The 19,650-nt window shown below is 39.4% G+C and overlaps 1 protein-coding gene across 4 annotated transcripts; it reads left to right on the forward strand.

Annotated features, from left to right (window-relative positions):
• The first annotated feature begins 1,879 nt into the window (after positions 1–1,879).
• STX16 (syntaxin 16) lies at positions 1,880–15,227 on the forward strand. Of its 4 annotated transcripts, XM_075516901.1 has the most exons (9): positions 1,883–2,193; positions 4,750–4,794; positions 7,139–7,246; positions 8,474–8,614; positions 9,175–9,337; positions 10,299–10,390; positions 11,570–11,713; positions 12,257–12,337; positions 14,596–15,227. In XM_075516901.1, exons 1-9 carry the CDS (start codon positions 2,113–2,115, stop codon positions 14,698–14,700), a joined length of 960 nt encoding a protein of 319 aa, XP_075373016.1. In that variant the 5' UTR covers positions 1,883–2,112; the 3' UTR covers positions 14,701–15,227. The 4 variants fall into 4 exon arrangements, with proteins under 4 accessions (XP_075373017.1, XP_075373016.1, XP_075373015.1 ...); XM_075516902.1 differs by lacking the exons at positions 4,750–4,794; positions 14,596–15,227 and adding an exon at positions 13,861–14,543 and having other exon boundaries at positions 1,880–2,247; XM_075516900.1 differs by lacking the exon at positions 4,750–4,794 and having other exon boundaries at positions 1,883–2,247.
• Positions 15,228–19,650: the final 4,423 nt, after the last annotated feature.

The following is a 19,650-nucleotide window of genomic DNA, read 5'->3' on the forward strand; positions in this document are numbered from 1 at the left end:
CTCGGCTTTGCTTCTGGCACATTTCCCTTTATGCCTACACTTCCTAACTTCTAAGATGTAATTTTCTTTGATTAATCCTTTTTTCCATCCCTTCTACTCCCTTTGCTTATTCCTAATATCCACTTTGAAGTGGTTATTCCCCAAGTTAGGTCTGGACCCCTTCCTTACAGAGTTTTATCCCTCTGTGTACAAGTCCCAACTACTTTTATACCCTCTGCTTAAATTCCAAGCCTGCCCAACATTCAAACCTTTATAAGCTGTCAAAAATCAGGAAGTAAAAGACATTAATTGCTGGATATACCAACTCCCAGCACATTAGGCTTCCCATTGGGTTCATGTTTGCCATCCCACCGTGTGAGATATTCCAACTGGTTTTCTCCATGCACACATCCAAGCTAAAAGATGATGGGGAGACCGCTGACGGCAGGAGAAATTCCTCTCGACCTACAGCCACAGCAGCAGTGCCAAGAGAAGGCTGGAAGGTCATTAGCTGAAACTGTTCTCATAGAATAAAAAATTGTTACAGTAGATTAAAAATTAGCATGAAGAAATGAAGTACGTACATATATTTTTAAAGTCTCTGACAGGCAGCCAAAATGAAAACAGATTTCACCAGACCACGAAAAATGAAATGCGTGCGTTAGTCCTTGTATGACTGGAGCTTATTTCCTTGCTAAATTCCAAGTTTCAGGTCTCTCCCGCTGAGGCAGAAGGGCTGCTGAAGAAAACTCCCCAAATGTCTTATAATAGCAAAGGAATACTTGTTTCTATTTCTCACTGTATGAGTTTGCCCTGGCGGTTAGATAAAACAGGGTAACATTTCCAGAAAATGTGGTTGTGATTATAGTCACTGTTCCTACCATATGTGTAAATACTAGTTGTTTGGGGGGCTCCTTTGAGAGTTTAAGCTAGGAACTCTCCTGACGACCAGCGTGCAGCAGCTGCCCTGGCCGTGCCGGGCCACGTTGGACGTCCCGGGCCATGTTGGATGTCCCCTGGGGTGCAGGCGCAAGTGCAGACCTGGCGCGGGGCGCGCAGGAGGGAGCCCCAGCCCCACCTCGTGTCACGTCGGCCCCACTCGGGGGACCCCGACCGGCCTGACAGAGCAGCAGGGAAAAAATCGTTTCAGTTCGCCTTATTAAAAAGCCTCTTTCAAAAAGTCAGACTCAATATTGTTGTTTTAAACGGCTTGTTCATTTTCAGGGAACATCCTGATTTTTGAATGGTTGGAGCCAGCAAAAAGAGCTGTGCAAGGGTTTTTGGAAAACAGAAAATTCACTGAAAGGAAATTGGGGGGGAAGGTGGGGAGACGCAGAAGAATAAATGGAGAAAGAGAAGCCATAAAACCAAAATGGTCATAACTACAGTATTTTGCTTTGAACCAAACTTGGGCCTTTTGGGGATGATTTGAAGATACTGCACAGCAGTGAGAAGGAGCAAGTTTACTGAAAACACTATGGAAATGTTAGGGCGTCTTTGTACGAAGCCAGTTTGCCCAGTTTCCCCGCCAGGGAAAGGCAGGGCTCCAGCCCAGCGCCAGCGAGGGAGCCCAGGGCAGGTGTGGAGACACAGAGGCTGCCATTTCTCATGGGCCCACACCTGGCTGTCATTAGGGGACCCCAACATATGGCACTAACGCCCACACCCCACACACGCTCACACCCCCCGCTACGACCAAGCGCGTCAGAGGGCTGGGGTCCGTCAGCCCTAAGGGGGTTTCGCAGCCTTTGGGGTTGGCTGTGGGGTTTTGCGGGACCCCGCCCGGCTTCAGGAGGGCCGGAACGCTGGTGCGGCGGCCGGCGGGCCCGGGCGGGGCGGCGGGAGGCGGGCGGGGCGGAAGGCGCTGAGCGATGCACAACGCGGAAGTGAGCCGGGCCGTTGCTGGGGCTGCAGTCGGATCCGGGGGGGGATGGATGGGGCCGGCGGCCGGGGGGGCCCGGCGGGCCCGGCGCTGGGGGTCTCCGCCCGGGCCCTGTGAGCGGCCAGCGGGCGTCGCCGGGCGCGGCCGCCGTCTCTGCCCGCGGGCCCTAGGCTGAGGTAGGGCCGCGGGCCCAGGGCCCGGCAGCGAGGCGCCGAGCGGCCCCGGGGCGAGGGGCCCCGGGGCGGTAGGCCATGGCCACCCGGCGTCTAACGGACGCGTTCTTGTTGTTGCGGAACAACGCGGTGCAGAGCCGGCAGCTGCTGGCCGAGCAAGTGAGTAGTTACGGCTCCTCCAGCCCTCTGAGTTCACGTAGCATGGCTGCTGCGGTGAGTCTCCTCCCTTCATCCTACTGTACCTTGCTGCGCCTCGGGCTGCCAGGCAGCCGTGCTGTGTGCCCCGCTCCTCCCGTCTGGCCCTCCAGCCTTCCCCCATCCCCCCCCACCTGCCCCGGCTCTCCCTAGCTCCCTTTCTCCGAGCCCTCTCCTCAAAACCCCACCGTCCTCTGTACTTTCTCCCTCTGCCCCTCTCTCCCCACCTTGTTGATCCCTTTTTCCTACTACTTCACGTAAAATGAATAGAAGAGGTCTGTCCTTGTGCTGATCACCTCTCTATTTGCTTCATGAATAATAAATACGGTTATTGTTCTAATAACTTCATGTTAGCATTGACATGAGGTTTTTTGTCCACTGTGCTTTTTGATGTCTCCTTTCCCCAAGGACAAAAATCCTGGTTATTTCATAGAGCAGAACTCTTCTATTCACTTCAGTGTGGGCACTGTTAAATACACTGGTGTAGATTATTCTCATTGCTTGAATTTTTCCATAATTTGCTCTGATGTCCATTGCCCTTTTTATTTTTTTTCCCCCAAATACAAATAATACTGAAAGTCATCTGTGAGAGAGGGGAGTCAGTAGATTCTAGAGTGAGTCCTCATTACAGAAATTTCAAAAAGCTATTTATTCAGTGGCAGTTTATGCAGCTTTTTCTAAGTTTTGAGCTAGTCAGACTGTGATGGACTGCTTGGCAGCTCAGCTCAGCTCTACTGAGGCTTTTACACTTAAAATTTATTTGTAATAGTCACTAGTAAATATGTGCTGGCAGTGTCATCATTGTAAATTGCTTTGCATTAATGCATTTTTGTTAGGAAAAGCAGTACTTAGTACGGCAAATTTTATTTCAACTGATGAGTTGCTGTTGAACGGTCTTTGTTCATTGCTAACGCTATTACACCTGTGTCTAACAAGCTTTGTATTAAATTGTATTTGCAGAACAGGAAATGTCAATAGTAATGTGTATTATATATGTTTAATTTGGCACTGCATTTAGTTCTTGTTAACATGGGTTTTTGCCAATATCAATATCACTTTTTTTAGATCCCTGGATTTTTTTTTAAACATCACCAAGAAAAGTTATGATAGGTTAAACTCGCATACAGGCTACTGAGCAGTGAAACTACACTTTTACTCAGCAGTGAGTGCAATAACACTTAGCACTTGCATAAAATGTTTCTTTACAATGTTTGTTAACATTAATTGAAGCTATTTTCTAGGGTGCTCATTCAAATGCAATCAAAGCTAACAGTGATTGGAAATTGTCGCTCTTGTGCAGTGGAGGAAGTTAGTCAATGGCTCAGTCTTGATCCTGGTGGACAGTTGAGTTCCGTTAGCTAGTTGCGAAAAGCGTGCTATTTTAGCAAGACGTGTAAAGATGGTAGTGTGATCTGTTCACCTTTCATGTTTCTAAGGTGCCTATCACTGTCAGAGTTGCAGCTAATTACCTTTTCTTTTGGGTGGTATCCCCAGAGCAGAGCTGCTGCATGCCCGTGGGGCAGTGCTGCAAACTCTAGCTCGTAGTACTTTGGCTTACCTTAGTTCACTGTCCAGGCTTCACCTGAAGAAATCCTTTACTAGGAGAGCTCTCTGTCAAAAATTGCATTCTGCCCTGGATGCATTCTCATGTGGACAGTCAACCACTCCTTAAACTCAGATAATCAAAGTAGCATTCCTAACAGTGTAGTCCTATTTCAAAAGCTTGGTATAGGATAAAAGAGATCACTAGTTGAAGCCTGCTGCTTTGTTAAACCGCAAGTATTTTGTCCTTGTTTTAGATCTGATATGCTTGCTTTATTAATCTTTCAGTGAAATATCCTATTGCTCACACATACCTTCTACAGTACAAAGACTGATGGAGAAGGTGCAGATATGTTGCAGATACTAGCCTTCTGTATTTTTTCAGATGCATGTAGGAATAATGTTATCTGAAACTAGAGCGTAATTGAAGTGTGTATATAAGTGAGCGTATACTACATTTGCTTTCGCTTTTTGTCTTTTGCTGTCTGTGATATCCTGTGATAACTGGGGTGCTTGTCAACAAATGTCTTACGAATGCTTGTATGTGCATCCTCCAATCATAATCAAACCTTCTAACTCACCAGTGGATGTTGAATACTGCAGTCAAATTGCCCTTGCTGTCACACTTCAATATATTCTATTGCAGGTTTTCTACCTGAAATTTTAGTAACTAGAAACTTCGCTGTGCAGTGGCTTTGGAAAACAAACCAAGCTCTTAACTTGGTCTCTTATGTTCTTTCTGTTTACCAAGCAACTGACATATTTTTTTTAAAAAAGCTTGTGCATCAAGCAAAATGCTGACTTAAAAAGTACAATATCATGATGTATTTATTAAATAGTTGTGTTTTAAAAGCCAGTTTGTTTTGTTCTTGGTAAACCATCATGCTTAAAAAATAAATTAGTATTTTCTCAACTGACCATACCCTATATCTGTCCTATGTGTCTCTTTTCCCTTTTATCTTTTGCTGTCTCTAACTGGATGGGGCTGATGGGATCCACAAATCACTTCAGGAGCTGGATGAGGTACTGTTTTTCACATTCTATTCTGCCATGGTGCATCAAGTGTACCTCGTTGAGCTAAAATGTTCCTTTCTTTATTCTGCCAGTTTATTAAATTTAATTATATAGGATGAGGTGTCTCTGTGTACAGTAGAAGAACAAGGCTGCATAGAGAAGAGAAACATTTAGTGATATAATGTTACATTGTTAATAAATACATGTATACACTAGTCTGAGTTATTGTGTATATATGGGATATAGTGACTTTGTACAATGAAGCTATTAACTATTTTTAATGCTATACATAAATTGTACAAACTTTATTGGTCAGGAAATAAGGTCAGGGATAAAAAAACCCCAGGCTTTCAGGAAAGAATTGCCCAGGAAGGAAGAGGGATTGTTTTTTGAAAGGGGAGGGGAACCACAAAGCTTTCCAGGCCTGATAAAGGAAAATTAGAAATCTGGGAGAAACTAAGAAGTGAGTTTTTTGTATGAAATCTTTCCCTGAGAACAAACAGTGAAGTAATTGGGTATGTTTCAAGTGGTATCATTGACAATGCCTTCTTATATATTATATTTGTCTTCCAAGTCCATCCATTCCCCTGCCTTCCTCTCAGAGGAGGAAGATGACTGGAAGCATCTATGGCACTAGTGCTAAATGTTGCTCTGTGACCCTGCACACTGTTAGGTGTGTATCATACTCAGCCTTAAATTGGAGAATCATAGGCATACTTGTTGGAAGGAACCTCTGGACATCTTCTGGTTCAAGCTCCTTCTCAAAACAGGACTACTCGTAATCTATATAGGGTCATCCATGACTTTTTTTAACCAAGTCTTGAAAACCTCCAAGAACAAAGATACCATACCTCCTCTGGACAACTTCATCCAACACTGCACCATTGTAGAAACAGGTTTCTTTCTACCTGCACTATAGCACTGAGTCTATTTACACAAGTTTCTAAACCCTACCAAGAAAAATCTTCTGATCTGTTTAAAGGTCAGTAGCACTAATACTGTCCTTAACAAAAGAATTCTTATTGAGGGTGAAGAGCACATTTTACTGGTAATGATATCAAAGCAGATAAATAAATCTGTACCTGTATAGTCAAGATCAGACCATGGCTTTCGGTTTTTGCCAAACTGAGCTTTAAAAAAACAAACAAACAAAACCAAAACAAACACCCTGCACATTATGTTCTTATTCCTTCATAGTTGTCATATTTTAAGCTTTCTTGAGGTTGAAGTTATTCAACCTGCATCCAAAAGTATTATTTGAAAAATAAGATTCTGATAGATTTCATACAGGCATTTTGTGACACTAAAAAATACTTTTAGGAAAAAAACACATAACTAATTAAAACCTTTTAATATTTGAACCCTACAAATTGGATTCTATTCCTAAAAATAGGCTCCAAAAAGTATATAATACCCTTCTGCAACTACAACTGTGCTGCTGTACATCAGTGTGCATCAGTGTCCAATAATATAAACCCCTGATTTGTTGCACCTGAGTTATTCAAATTATGACTATTAATTGTGATAAAGGGTTTCTTTTACTCCTTCCCTATCTCCAGCATTCTTGTGGATCTGTGGAAAGCTGTGTATAAGCTGGCTGGCGCATTGTCTTATTTACTCTCTGACAATCTCTGCAATTTTCTGGAGAATTATTTGACCCATTTTCCTGCAAGTTTCTTTATCTCAGACCATATAGCTGAAGCAGCAAGCATGTATCATTGTGATATAGAGAAGTGTGGATTGGTCACTGCCTTGGCTATTTTTGTTTAGCACCTTTTAATTTCTGTTAAATAATTTAACAATTTTAGTTGCATGTCAGTTTGCAAGAGTGTTTGTTCTTCAGCTGCCTAGTAGGTGAGTGTCTGGCTAAATACAATATTGCTTGAGAACAATCATGGGATGTTATTTTCATTTCTTGGAGGTATAATAACCATTTTTATTTGGAGATTTTCCCAAATGAGATTTTCAGACTTGCCTGACCCAATATAAACCATGCTACACCATTGATTAGGGATCCCTTGGCTGTGAATCATTGTCTAATACAACATTCTCATGTACCAACATGAGAATTACTTGAATTCTCACTGCAACACCATATTTTCTCCTTGAAAATCTGCTAAGAATTTGTTCTAAGAGTAACTTTCATCTTTCAGATGCTGTAGGAAGTGGGAGGATGTAGGTCATTAGCGTATAGGGACAAACCAGGAGATGTGGAGCTTGATCATACCTGCATCATATGCAAACACATTTTTGAGGTTAATTTTTATGGGAAGGCATACCTGCACTTTTTCCGAATGCTCAAGGATTTGGATCTGAGTAAAATTAATTTGCTGTCTTTTCTTATCTTCTGTAGCTTGCTGATGATCGTATGGCACTGGTATCGGGAATAAGTTTAGATCCAGAAGCAGCAATTGGAGTAACTAAACGCTTACCTCCCAAATGGGTTGATGGAGCAGACGAAGTAAGTTGTGTGGCAAATCCAACACAATTTGATTTCTCATGTAGGGATTTATTAGTGTTGTCAGTTACATTCTCAATGCTGTTAAGTTTTATGATAGAAGTAGTATTAGAAGAAAAGTTAAAATAAGTGCTTTCTAAATTGACATCCTTGTTTAGAGGAAAATATCAGGCAAGCTGTGACTTATTATCTTGAAGGATATATTGCAAGTGAGATAAAGGGAGATTATCTAGGGCCAGAAATTCCAGAAGACTGGGTTTGCATTATCAGTGAGAGCCCAGTATTAACAGTGCACTGGGACCATTAGAATAGACATGCTGTAGCTGAGTGTTTAGACTTGAAGACTGCAGGAAGGTCCTAAAACTCTTAGCAAAGCAAAGTTGTTCTCAGTTTGAAACTTAGAAGGAAGGGTACAAAAAAATTAGCACTTCCAGCAGACTTTTTTGTTTGAACCCATTGAGGGGTCCAATTGAATAGACCCTAAAATGGTTGAAGGTCAGCAGTTCCCTATTTGAAAACAGAAGGTGTTAGTGTCTTCTGGCAGGAGAATTTTTGCTATCTGGGCAGTACTGATGCCTTGCAAGTTATGGAAATATTTGGACAAATGCAAGGGAATGATTCTGGAAGCATCCAATTAAAAACCTCTTCCAGTATTTTGAGTGTGAAGCTATTCTTGACTTTCAGAGAATCCTTTTAAAATGTACTCTCAGAACACATGTTGGCTCATCAGTTTGTGCGTACCGAACCCATTGTGCAGAAAGGTGATCAGTCTCCTTTTTACTATAATAATCATCCATACAGATCTATTTTTCATGACTTGTTTGAAAGCATGTCATTTTTCTACTGTTAAGTTCAGGCTGTTCTGTTTGACAGAGTTGAAGGTGTGACCTGAATCTTCATTTATATTTTTAGAAGTTGGGTAAACCTTCTTACTATGATATTAATTATATAATGATAAAAATATTATTCCAACTTAATGAAGCATATTTGAAAACAGCTGTCTTGCCTAAGATTAACAAGAGTAGGTTTAAAAAGTAGCAAACTCAAAGTATATGACAGTGTTCAGTTACTACTTTGTCAGCTTTTTATGTGGGTTTTTTAAATTATCTTTGGTCTGCTTTTTATGTTATATAGATTTCTTTCAATGATTTTTGTCTAGCATTTGTTAGAACCTTTTCCTCTGAAACATTAGTTACTTCCCTTTCTTCATGGTTGGGTTTTCTGTTTTAGATTCAGTATGATATCGCCAGGGTTAAACAAAAGATGAAAGAATTAGCCAGTCTTCATGATAAACATCTAAACAGACCAACACTGGATGACAGCAGTGAAGAAGAACGGGCAATAGAGATAACAACCCAAGAGATCACACAGGTACAGACTGCCTTCAATTCTAAACCTACAGTTTGACATATCTGTAATGCATCGTGATGAGGCAGTGGTTTCCTTTGAGAAAAGTGTTTCTTTTGTAATCCGTATTAGTGAGCCAGAAGTCCTGGGCTCTGTGCTTGGTACTGCACTCACTGTCTCAGTGAACTTCTCAATGAGTCACTTAACCTCCCTGTTCTTTTACTTACCTGTTTGCTTTCCTACTTGGAATAGGATTGAGAAACTTAATCAAACCATATTTACAGATATCTTGGAGAAATACGGAGAGATAGAGATACACATATATATTCTAAGGCTTCCGGTCCAAGCAGTTATAATGAAGCAGATGTCTTTGGTCAGTAGTTGTGTTACTCTGCTACCCTGTTAGCTTTAAGTTATTTGCTCATCTGTGTTTCCATGTCTTTTTAAACATTGCACTGGGCAATAAGAAATTGATTTTAAAAATATAGCAATCAAAATATTAGTCTTCCATTTGCAACTTTTGCAATGTGATATTTAAAGTGTGTGTTGCTGTATGGTTTTCACTAATGGACTTGTTTTCTCAGTTATTTCACAGATGTCAGAGAGCAGTCCAGGTCTTGCAGAGCAGGTCACGTAGTTGTACAGAACAAGAAGCACGTGTTCTCAGGAATGTAGTGTCTTCCTTAGCACAGTCCCTTCAGGACCTATCCACCAACTTTAGGCATGCACAGTCTGACTATCTCAAACGTAAGCATAAGAGATACAGTAATACATGGGCACCTTCTCTGGAAACCACTAATTAAGATGTGCTTATTTTCTTGGTTGGGAAAATGGAAGCACAGAAGGGTTAAGTGATGCACACAGGACTACCAGAAGTATATTAGAGCAGAGGTTAGAATTTGGAAGTTTCTGGCTTAGAAACTTTGAACAGCCCATGTTCAAACTGCTTTATGCTACCTCTCTTCCATATTGCTAAAAGAGAAATTTTGTGGTTAAATATATCAACAAAACCAGTGTATTTCATCCATCCATATTTTTAATGCATCATTGCTTCTCAGATTGTGGTCTGCAAAGCTACTTCTGTTACACTGGTGAAGCAGCCATTGGTCTTCAGACATGATACCTGCTGTTGATTGGTAGTCTGTGATAGATAAAGTTTCAAAAGGTAGTCTGTGATAAATTAAAATTCTGCATCCATAAATAGATCAAAAGTGGAATATCCTCTGTTTAAAACTCTATAGTTGTGTGTAATACTATTTTCAGCTAAGTAAGATTAAAATAAACTTGGAAGAAACCCACAAAAATTTGATCTTCAAATTTAATACTGATATATTTCTTCCTCCCATGATATAAATGGCATGGGTGGAACATAAGATCACAATTCAGACAAGGGATGTTCCTAGGAGAATTTGTTGGAAAATAGCCTAGTGTGATCACACTTTAAGGCTCTTAACTTAATTTTTTTAACTTCATGGAACTTAATGACTTAATCACTGATTTAATTGGAGTCTGGCAAGTCTGGTTGCATTTGTTATGCTTTGTTAAATAGTAAGCCTGTGTAACAGTTAAAATTTAGATACTGCTATTTATGTCATTTATTAGCCAGATTTTCTTTCTTGTGCGTTTCTATCTGGTGCTTCAGAGCTTACTCTTACTCTGATTTTAGTGTGCATAAATATTATGCTCAAACATAGTTTGTCTTTTACAGGCATGAAGAATAGAGAAGAAAGATCCAAACACTTCTTTGACACCTCAGTCCCACTGATGGATGATGGGGAGGATGATACACTTTACGATAGAGTAAGTTAAGATATTATTACACAAATTCAATACGAAGAAACTTTTTAATGTACCTTTAATTTTAGTATGAAAATATCACAATGGTATGCCTTGAGCACCAAGCTACATGGAAATTCTATTTCTGCAGATTTGTGTGATGCATTTTGCTAATGAGTATTGCTGTTGCGATGTTAAGACAATTGTGCCATCAGCCTCGGTATTGCAGTGTGAGGGAACTCAGTTTGACTACTGAATTGCTCTTACATGACTGACAGGGACTAGAAGGTCTGTAAATACAGTGCTGTCCTTTGTCATACCAGCTTTCTGGGCAGATGCAGGAGAAATTGTTAGACAATTGTGTGATTCTGAGTTTGGGTGGAAGGTGGTACTCTTTGAAGTGAACTTCGAAGTGTAACTGAAGATTTTCAGTATTACAAATTGTTGCAAATAATGGTGTAATGATTTGTTTCTGCACAGTTAAGTTGTTTTGTTGTAGAGCTGTACCAGACCCTCTTCTTTGTTTTACTCTGTTGTGGAGTTTGGGGATACTGCATTTCTAAGCAATGGTGGGATCTGTTCTATTGTGTTCTATCTAATAGTGCTGCAGAATACTCTTAACTGTAATGCTTAATGTTTAACTGAAAAAGTCAAGGCAGCTTTTCAGCTAATCTTGTGTATAAGAGGTTTTTCACTTATCTCTAAAGAAGAGTGATGAGGAAAGGATAGTGTTCAGTTGTGAATGGAGACATTCACAAAAACAGTAAGGTCTCTGTAGTTTATAAAAAAAAAAAAAAATCAGAATTGCTGCTGTGTCTTTACATATTGGCATTATGGGACTTTCTGTAATGCTGATCAATCAGTAGATATTCCATAACTACTAGACACTTGCATGTATTGGTTTCATACACCAATAAAAACATTGGTTTAGGACAAATCTTATTTTAAAAAGTTGTTTGTGTGTTTGGGCAGGATGCAAAACTTACGTTTTCTCTGCTCAAACTATAAATAGCTGTCCAAGTTATTTTAGTGACCCTGAAACTCTGTTTTTAAAATACAATGATTTTTTTTTTCTTAGATACTTTCTACTAAGGAAATTCCAAAAGGACTGTTGTGTTATGAAATCTTATAATCCTTATAATTATTTCTAGTGTTTTCATGCTGTTAATGTTAGTTCAACATCTAAATCTTTTATTTCAACAGGGTTTTACAAATGACCAGCTAGCATTGGTGGAGCAAAACACATTAATGGTGGAAGAACGGGAACGAGAAATCCGCCAGATTGTACAGTCAATCTCCGATCTCAATGAAATATTTAGGGACCTGGGAGCAATGATAGTAGAACAGGTACGTTCACATCACAGTGTTAGTGAGAAATAGGAGATTCCATGTAGTGTTAAGGCTTCCAGACTCTTCCTGTTGTAACATCCTGTTTTCATGTGCTTCTCGCTTTTCCTAACTTACCTCTTCAGGCTAAGGTTTCCTCTGCTTGAAATCTGCCAGAAGATGAGTTAATGAAAATAAATAAATAAAATTCAACTGGTTATGGGTGTTAGACTGAAAAAAACATAGAATGCCAAAGTTCTGTTGGTTATTTCTCCCAGAGATTCAGTTTAAGTTAAATGTGTCAGTCAAAAGCACCTGAACTGGAAGTAAGGTGATTATTAAGGGATGTGATGTGAGATGGTGACAGAGCTGCCAGTTAGGCACTGAGCAAGAAGGTGGTTTAATGAAGTCCCAACTAGTTCTTCTGTAAAAGTTCATAGTTTATACATAGTTTGTTAGCTGTTTGCTGTGAGTGTTGTTAATTACTCTGCTGCTCATAATAGTAATTGCTTTATGAAGTTCATTTAGGTTCAATTTGGTGCTCATTCTCTCCATTTTATTTAGGGAACAGTTTTAGATAGAATTGACTACAATGTCGAACAATCATGTATGAAAACTGAAGAGGGTCTAAAACAACTACACAAGGTAAGCTGAAGGAATACTTAAGCTGCTTTGCATATCTAATAATCTTTTATAATTTAATAGCCATTAAGTTATTCAGTCATTTTTCAATGGGACATTGTCCCTTTTAGAAATGATTGCTGTACAGTATAAAATGTCCAACTGTACTGTAGTAGGAACTTTCCGTATAACTTCTGTTAATGTCATGCTTGATGCCTAGTGTTAATTTCTTAAACAGCTTTCTGGGCATCCAAGTAATGTGCTTTGATCTTTATATTGCTGACCTGGTGGGACCTATCTGCAATTGCTTCTCTGTTTGGAGAGGCCAGTGCTTGTGAAATAGGACTGGTTATTGGATGCCTCACTAGAGATCTCAGTCAGTTGATATATCCTAGTTTGAAAACATTATCTCAATAGTATCAGCAGCAAGAATAATTTTTCATGTTTTCTCTTACCATCTGACACTTGTTAGACGTTAAGTCCAACCTTATGCTTTTAATGTGAAGCTTTTACTATGAGCATCTGAAAAGTTTGAATTGGCAGCAGAACAGAGTTCTGTGGTTGTTTTGTTTTGTTGGCTGTTTTGTTTTGATTATAAGTTCTGACTTGTCAGCTCAGTTCAGTCCTTCCATTGCTGGAAATAAAGTAGAATGAGATATTTATGCAAAAGCCTCTTAAGTAAAACATTGTTTTGGAAACATGGACATCTTATTACCACACACTCAACTTCTTCATATTATGGTAGACTAATAATATACGGACAGCAAAAAGGTGCTATTTGAGGAAAAGCAAAATAAACTGGTTATAGGTTTATTCTTGTTATACGTAAAAGTAAATTGGAGATCACTAAAATAAGGAAGGCATTGACCATTAGTGAACAAGGCTTAAAGTAATTGCAAGCAATTTGCACAAACTGAACTGGAAATAAGTGAATCTGTTGGAATCAATGCTATTTCTAGTCTAGTGGTAGTTAATGAACTGTCAGCAAACCCCTGTTTGGATTGCTGACTAGAGTATGGATTTTTAATGCAATATATACCTGTTTTCAGTACAGCATAGGAATTTTTTCACCTATCATGGAAGACATACACACAGGTCTGAATAGTAGTATCGAACACAGATACCTTGCTGTTTCTAATACTGTTGGTAGCTTTATTCTGATTTAATATCTATAATGTCAATTTTCTTTTCTGTTTTAATTGGCATAATTACTACAAACCACTGAGACAGCACTTTCACAGAAATTGCATTAATTCACTGTGGAAGTCTAGTGATATGAATCACTAGTTAACAATTCCTGCTTCACATGAAAATTGGAATCAGTTGTGATACTTTGTCAGGCTTTGATACTTAAAGCCTAATTAAGTAAATAATCACAGTGGTTGCATGTTACATAGTTTCAGGTCAAAAACTCCTCTTTAGCAGATCTGATAATAAATAATTACTTTCCAGGGACTATAAAGGAGAAGAATTAATATCTTTTTCCCTTTAAATTTTGAAGGTTTATTAATTTTTAAAAAATTAAATGTGAGTTTTGTTTTGTTTAGCTTCTATTAGCAGACTTTCATTTGGCTTTTGGAGAGTTTTCTCCACGTTGCCTCCTTTTAATTCCCCTGGGAAAAAGAGGAAAGGGATGAGAGTGTGGTTAGAAGAAAGAAGGAATGAAGCAGAAAACTGAGAACCAAATCAAAAAGAAAGCTTTCAGTTCTAATTGAAATTAAATGAAAATGCACAGCTGAATCAGGTACAACAAAAATGCCTATTAAAAAATGAAGTTTTCTTGTGAATTTTGATGTCCTTCAAATATAATACAGGAATCTTATCAGCAAAATGAGTTAAAACATCTTACGAACTTTTACTGTTCAGACTTTCACATACCCAGTTGCCTGACCTTGTTTCCACAGTCTTCATAGCTAAGTGTTCTTCCAAATTGAAGTATCATTCTTCTGTGTAGCTCACATGTCCTGTGGAGGAATAGGGCCCTCTCAGGGACTGCTGAAAAGAAGTCACAGTAAGGTTGCTTAACTGACGTGAGGATGCATTCTTCATTAGAGTCTGCTGTTTAATACAGATAAATGTGACTTCAATGTACACCTACCTTCACTGAAGTCTATGGTGCAGACCAGAGTTATTTTGTGGGAGTTGCTTGCAATATACATTGTATGAAATGTCAAGTTACTGAAGAACAATTCTGAGATACATGTACTTACACTAAACAAGAGTCTGTACTTCATAGCTTTGCAGAAATCCAAGTATTAACTTCTTCTCTTCTGTTTCTATAGGCAGAGCAATACCAAAAGAAGAATCGGAAGATGCTTGTTATTTTAATTTTGTTTGTTATAGTAATTGTCCTTATTGTTGTTCTTATTGGTGTAAAGTCACACTAGGTTTCACTTCATTTTCTCATTTTTGGAGTTTATGTGAACTTTTTTCCCCAATGTGAATGGATGGACCTGCACTCCAGAAAGCTGCCTTTGAATGTATAAGCCCTTGTGGTGCAAAGTCTGTGCAATGTTTCTGTAGAATTCTTCAAAGTACAAGTTTGGTGATCTGTGAGGTGTTTGTAAGGATTATATGGAAAATGTCGGGAAATTTGATGCTCCCACACAAATAATTTGGTGCTCTATGCAGAGGTATTTGGAAACACAGTACTTAAAAATAATTACAAAATTGAAGTTTACCAGTGAGTACAGTAATTAGTGTGTTACTGTGAACAAAAATGTGTTGTCTTCTGTATTCTTATGTCACAATTGTTACAGGCTTCAAATTTAAATCATGTTACTGAGTCATGGGACTAGATAACAAAAATTGATCTAGATGTAAAATATGTTGAGGCACAGAAATGTTTGACTTCATCTCCTTTCTCCTTTCTTCCAGACTCAAAAACTCCAAAGAACTGGATAGATAGCTAAAAGAAAGTGTTTAGCAACCAGAACGTAATCCAGCCCCTGTGATCTTAATTTAGATACTGCACGATTACTAAGAATCAGAGTAGTACTTGATCTTGTAAATAACAAGATTTAATCACTGGCATAATTTAATACAGTTAATTAAAAAATTTTCTGAGCTTGAGTAATCATGGGAATGTTTTTCCTCACTGGAATGATCATATATATTTTTTCATGTACAATTTTTTTGGTTTAAAGTACAGACATTACATTAAAGCAGTGGTGAATTTAAACCTAAAAAATAGAGATTCTCCTTTCGGCTTTCTACTCCATCTGACCTGCTGTCATGGGTCTCAGATGTTTCAAACTTTAGTTGTTGTGTAAGCTGTTCATTTTGCAGTGCCTCTGTCCATATGTGTTATCTTTTTTGTGTAAGAAATGACTTCACTACGGTATATATTACATCCATTTTCCCTGACAGAAGATTACTTCTTTCAAATGCCTCTCTGGAAGAGGACGTGGTATGATCTTTTACTGACAACGAGAGATGTCATGCAAGTGACATGTTACTAGGCCTTCAGTAGAGAAATTGGGGGTTTTTTCCCTGTTTTTTTCAGTGGAAAACTTTGCCGTAGGACATAAAAGAGAAATTAGGGAAACATCTAAGTAATAGAACACTCATGATTTAATTCAGGCTGGAAGTGCTGTGCAATTGTAGAGGCCTTGCCTTAATATTTTCAATATGGCTTTTCTGCATGGATTTTTTTCCCCAAAGGGACTGTAACTTATTTCCTTTATTTTCTGACTGATACAGTGCTCCCCATAAACTGGCAGAGACGCTCTGCTCAAAGCTCTTGAAGTGTGGTTTCATAGTACTATGATACTAATGTTGCATATGTTGCCTGCCCTGAGTTTATCTTTACTGTGTACTAAGGAGGACTTAAGATGTGGCTTCAAACTGACTTGGTGCAGGAATGGACCTGAAAGCAAAGACTACAAAGATGTGAAAGCCTTGTCTGTTTGTGTGGTGTATTGTGAAAAGCTTTGTACCACTCTTGTTACCTCTAGACAATGGGGATGTTGAACTTTCAAAACTGCCCGTTCAAACCCTTGATTAAATTCATAAAGTAAATTGGTAAAAGAAAGAATGATCCTTGTAGTTGGGTGTGCAGCTCACTTGTTCTGGTAATAGATCTTTTCAATGATCGAGAGTAAAACTACTGTCTCCCTAGTGTGCTGTCTACATCGATTGGTGTGAAGCAGCATATTGCTATAATTTAATATACTGTATTTGCAACTTTCTCTCTAACATGAGATCATGTTATTTATTTCTGTCTTGATTGGTGCTTTTGACATTTTATCATGGCTAATGAATTCAAAGAAGTAATAAAACACTTCCAACCCAATTGGGCAATTATTTTTTTTTTTATTTAAAAAGTATAAACTGAAACATAGTTGTATGATGTTAAGGTGTCTCTATATTCTTCATAATTAAATGAAAGCAGCAGTGACATGAAATACTTTTGGGAAAAAATGTAACTTTCTGTAGCACAATGTAACTTGCATTGTCAAGAGTTATTTCCTGTGAGTTATGCCCATGGTATCTTAACTGGCGACATACTTTCTATCCAAATTCTGTAAAAGGAAATGCGTTTTTAATATGCATTGGGCAAGAGGTTAAACTCGGATGTCAACTGTCCTATGTAACTTGAGCTGGAATTTATTGAAACTGATTATATTGAGGGAAAAAAACCCACAACAACAGGCTTCTAAATCATTGCAGGTGTCTGGCTTATTAGGAGTCAGTCTAAATAACAATCAGCAGCTAAATGAAACCCTTATGCTGTGCTTTGTAAGAACATCTCTACGTGGCATGTTACAGAAGGGGTACTATCTGTGCTGTTGGGCAATGAAAGCCCCAAAAAGCTGCTGCAGCTGAGGAGTAGCTTGGCTTTAATTAGCAGCTGCTACCTACTCGGGTGTTACAGGAGCAAGAGCTGCCTGAACCTCCTTGACTGCGCTTCTGTCCAGCCCTGTAATCATACCTGTATTCTGCTGCAGAGAAAGCTGGTACGCTCTGTTCTGCAGACTGTGGCCTCCTCGTGGTTGCTGGATTCTTTTCAGCTTGTATTGAACCTCTGATTCCTTACAAAGGAACAGAACAGCATTGCTAGAGCATCTCCCAAGAATCTGTGGCTCCTCACCTGGTGGGAATGACCTATAAAGCTGAGACTTGTACAGAATTTCTGCATTAAAATGCATGCAAGTGTACAAAAATGAGTTGCTGCTCCTTGTTAACAGAAGTTACTTCTAGTGATATGGGAAAACGGCAGTGTTAAAAGCACTGTAATAGCAAATTTGTTTCTACTGCAAGCCTTCTCTAGAAACTGAAAAGTAAAATGGAAGAATTAGTTTCTTGCTTGGTGATTTTTTTGGAATGTGTTATAAAAATTTGAATATAATTGATGCAGTGTTCACTGAGGCTGCCTAGATTGTATTGATTTAAGGTTTACTCTTACAAAACACTTAACACAACACAAAGGAATCTTGTCTCCTTTGCTTAAATTGTTCAAAACCTTGCGTTTGGTACAGCCTTGCAAAATGTAAGTTCTTGGATAGGTGACAGTGAAACTGATTTTGTTGGGGGAAAAAAAATGTATATTTACTATCTCAAAAAGGAAGAAAAAACCCAACCCAAAATGAACCCCAAACCCAACAGCCTTTCTAGATAAATTAAAATTTGTTAAAATAGAAAATCCATTAAAATTTTGCATATTAATTATGCTGGATTATGTAAGATTACAGTTGAGTGGCTTAATTCCATAAATACTTGTAGGGGATCAATAATTGGAGTGGCCACGGAAAGCTGGTCCATGCTGTAGCTTCCACTGTGGCTCGTACGAGTAGAAATGTTTGCAGCTGCTCTTGGTGGAACATAGGTAGAAAGTTTCTGTACTGTAGATAGAACTGATTTTCTCAGTCAGGTGATTGCCTTGACTAGGACCCTCCTCTGCTGTCTTTAACTTCAACGAAGGAAGGATCAAGGGTTAGAGGAGTGTTTCCTACTGCTTTGTTTACCTTTCAGATAACATGGATTCGGGGACAGCACTGTATCAATATTCTTGCAGTAGCAGGAACAGCAGAATTTGTACTCGGTGACTAGGAGCTTACTGCCCGGTTGAATCTTTTGAATGCCTTGATCCTGAAATAATTGCTGTGTGTTACTGTCTTTTGTATCTCCCTCACTGACTATATGTGGTGAATAATAGCGAGCCCCTAAACAGTTTATGTTCTGTGGCTCAGTAAAGAGACTCATAAAAGCTGGAGTTGGAGCTTGTTTTTTGAGTTATCCTGTCCAGTCTGTGAGGATGCATGACTGACCTCTGCAACAGATTTTGCTAATCTTTTAATTCAGGGTAATTTTAAATGTATCAGGCAATAAAGTTTCCATAATGTCCCTTCCGAGACCAAATAAGACCTTACTCTAAGGAAGCTTTTCCTGCAATTCAACCTAGTATTTTTTTTTCTTCTAGATGTATTTTCATTATATGCATCAGCATTCACCTTTCCAGTATAAGTGGAAGTTACACTCCCTTTCTGATGGTTAGATTTTCCTAGCTTTCATAGCTGCAGCTTGAGTATCAATTCCCCACTGACTTAACATTAATAGGTGATTGGCAAATATAAAAAGATGAGGATACCCAATTATATTTTAAACATTTACTATTAAAGCTGGCGTTTGGAAAAGGTCGTTTCCTTTTGGTGAACCCCCATGTTGTACCTTAGAGTGTATTTTTACTTTTTCCTCTGTTTCTGGAATGTTTTTTAGCAGTATATTTTATCCAGTATTTAACTTCATGAAGAGAAGAGGAATTCGGCTTTTTCCATTTTTATTCCTATGTATCTTCACACTTTCAAAATGAAGCATTTCCCTCCTAAAATGGTATTATGAAGGGGAAATACAGACTTTCAGCTTGATACAATTGCATTTTGGTTGTATGCGGAGGTAGCTGGATTAGTACTAATACCTTTCCCTCTCTGAAAAGGCTCTGTACGATTCGATGCATGCAGTAGGACGCAGGGGATCTCGCACTTCGCAGTGTTACCGCATATTTTTTTCCATTTTCCTCTAACCTGTGAAACTGTAAAACCCCTGATCTACTCGCGTGTTTCCTGAAACTCGGGTCAAACGCGGAGGCCTGGCACAAGGAGCTTTTTCCAGCGCAGGCCCGGAGGACCCCGCCGTTACACACGCGTGTTCTGCGGGGGAACCCCGAGGCGAACGCCCCGCACATCGCAGAGCCGCGGGCGCCGGTCCCGCCGCGGGGCTGCGAGGGGCCGCAGCACGGGAGGGCCCTCTCGGAAGGGGTCGGGCCGCCTCCCCTCCGCCGCATCCGGGTCCCGCGCCCCGCCCGGCCCGGCGCGTTGCCCGCCTGCGGTGCCCGGCGC

The sequence above is a fragment of the Mycteria americana genome, chromosome 14 (genome assembly GCF_035582795.1).
Source record: "Mycteria americana isolate JAX WOST 10 ecotype Jacksonville Zoo and Gardens chromosome 14, USCA_MyAme_1.0, whole genome shotgun sequence".
NCBI classification, from domain to species: Eukaryota; Metazoa; Chordata; class Aves; order Ciconiiformes; family Ciconiidae; genus Mycteria; species Mycteria americana.

Bases quoted from the DNA above. Each gene is read 5' to 3' on its own strand.
- STX16 (XM_075516900.1), top strand. From the start codon at position 2,113: ATGGCCACCCGGCGTCTAACGGACGCGTTCTTGTTGTTGCGGAACAAC. The intron at 2,248-7,138 runs GTGAGTCTCCTC...TATCTTCTGTAG, and splicing joins CACGTAGCATGGCTGCTGCG to CTTGCTGATGATCGTATGGC. The intron at 9,338-10,298 runs GTAAGCATAAGA...TGTCTTTTACAG, and splicing joins ACAGTCTGACTATCTCAAAC to GCATGAAGAATAGAGAAGAA.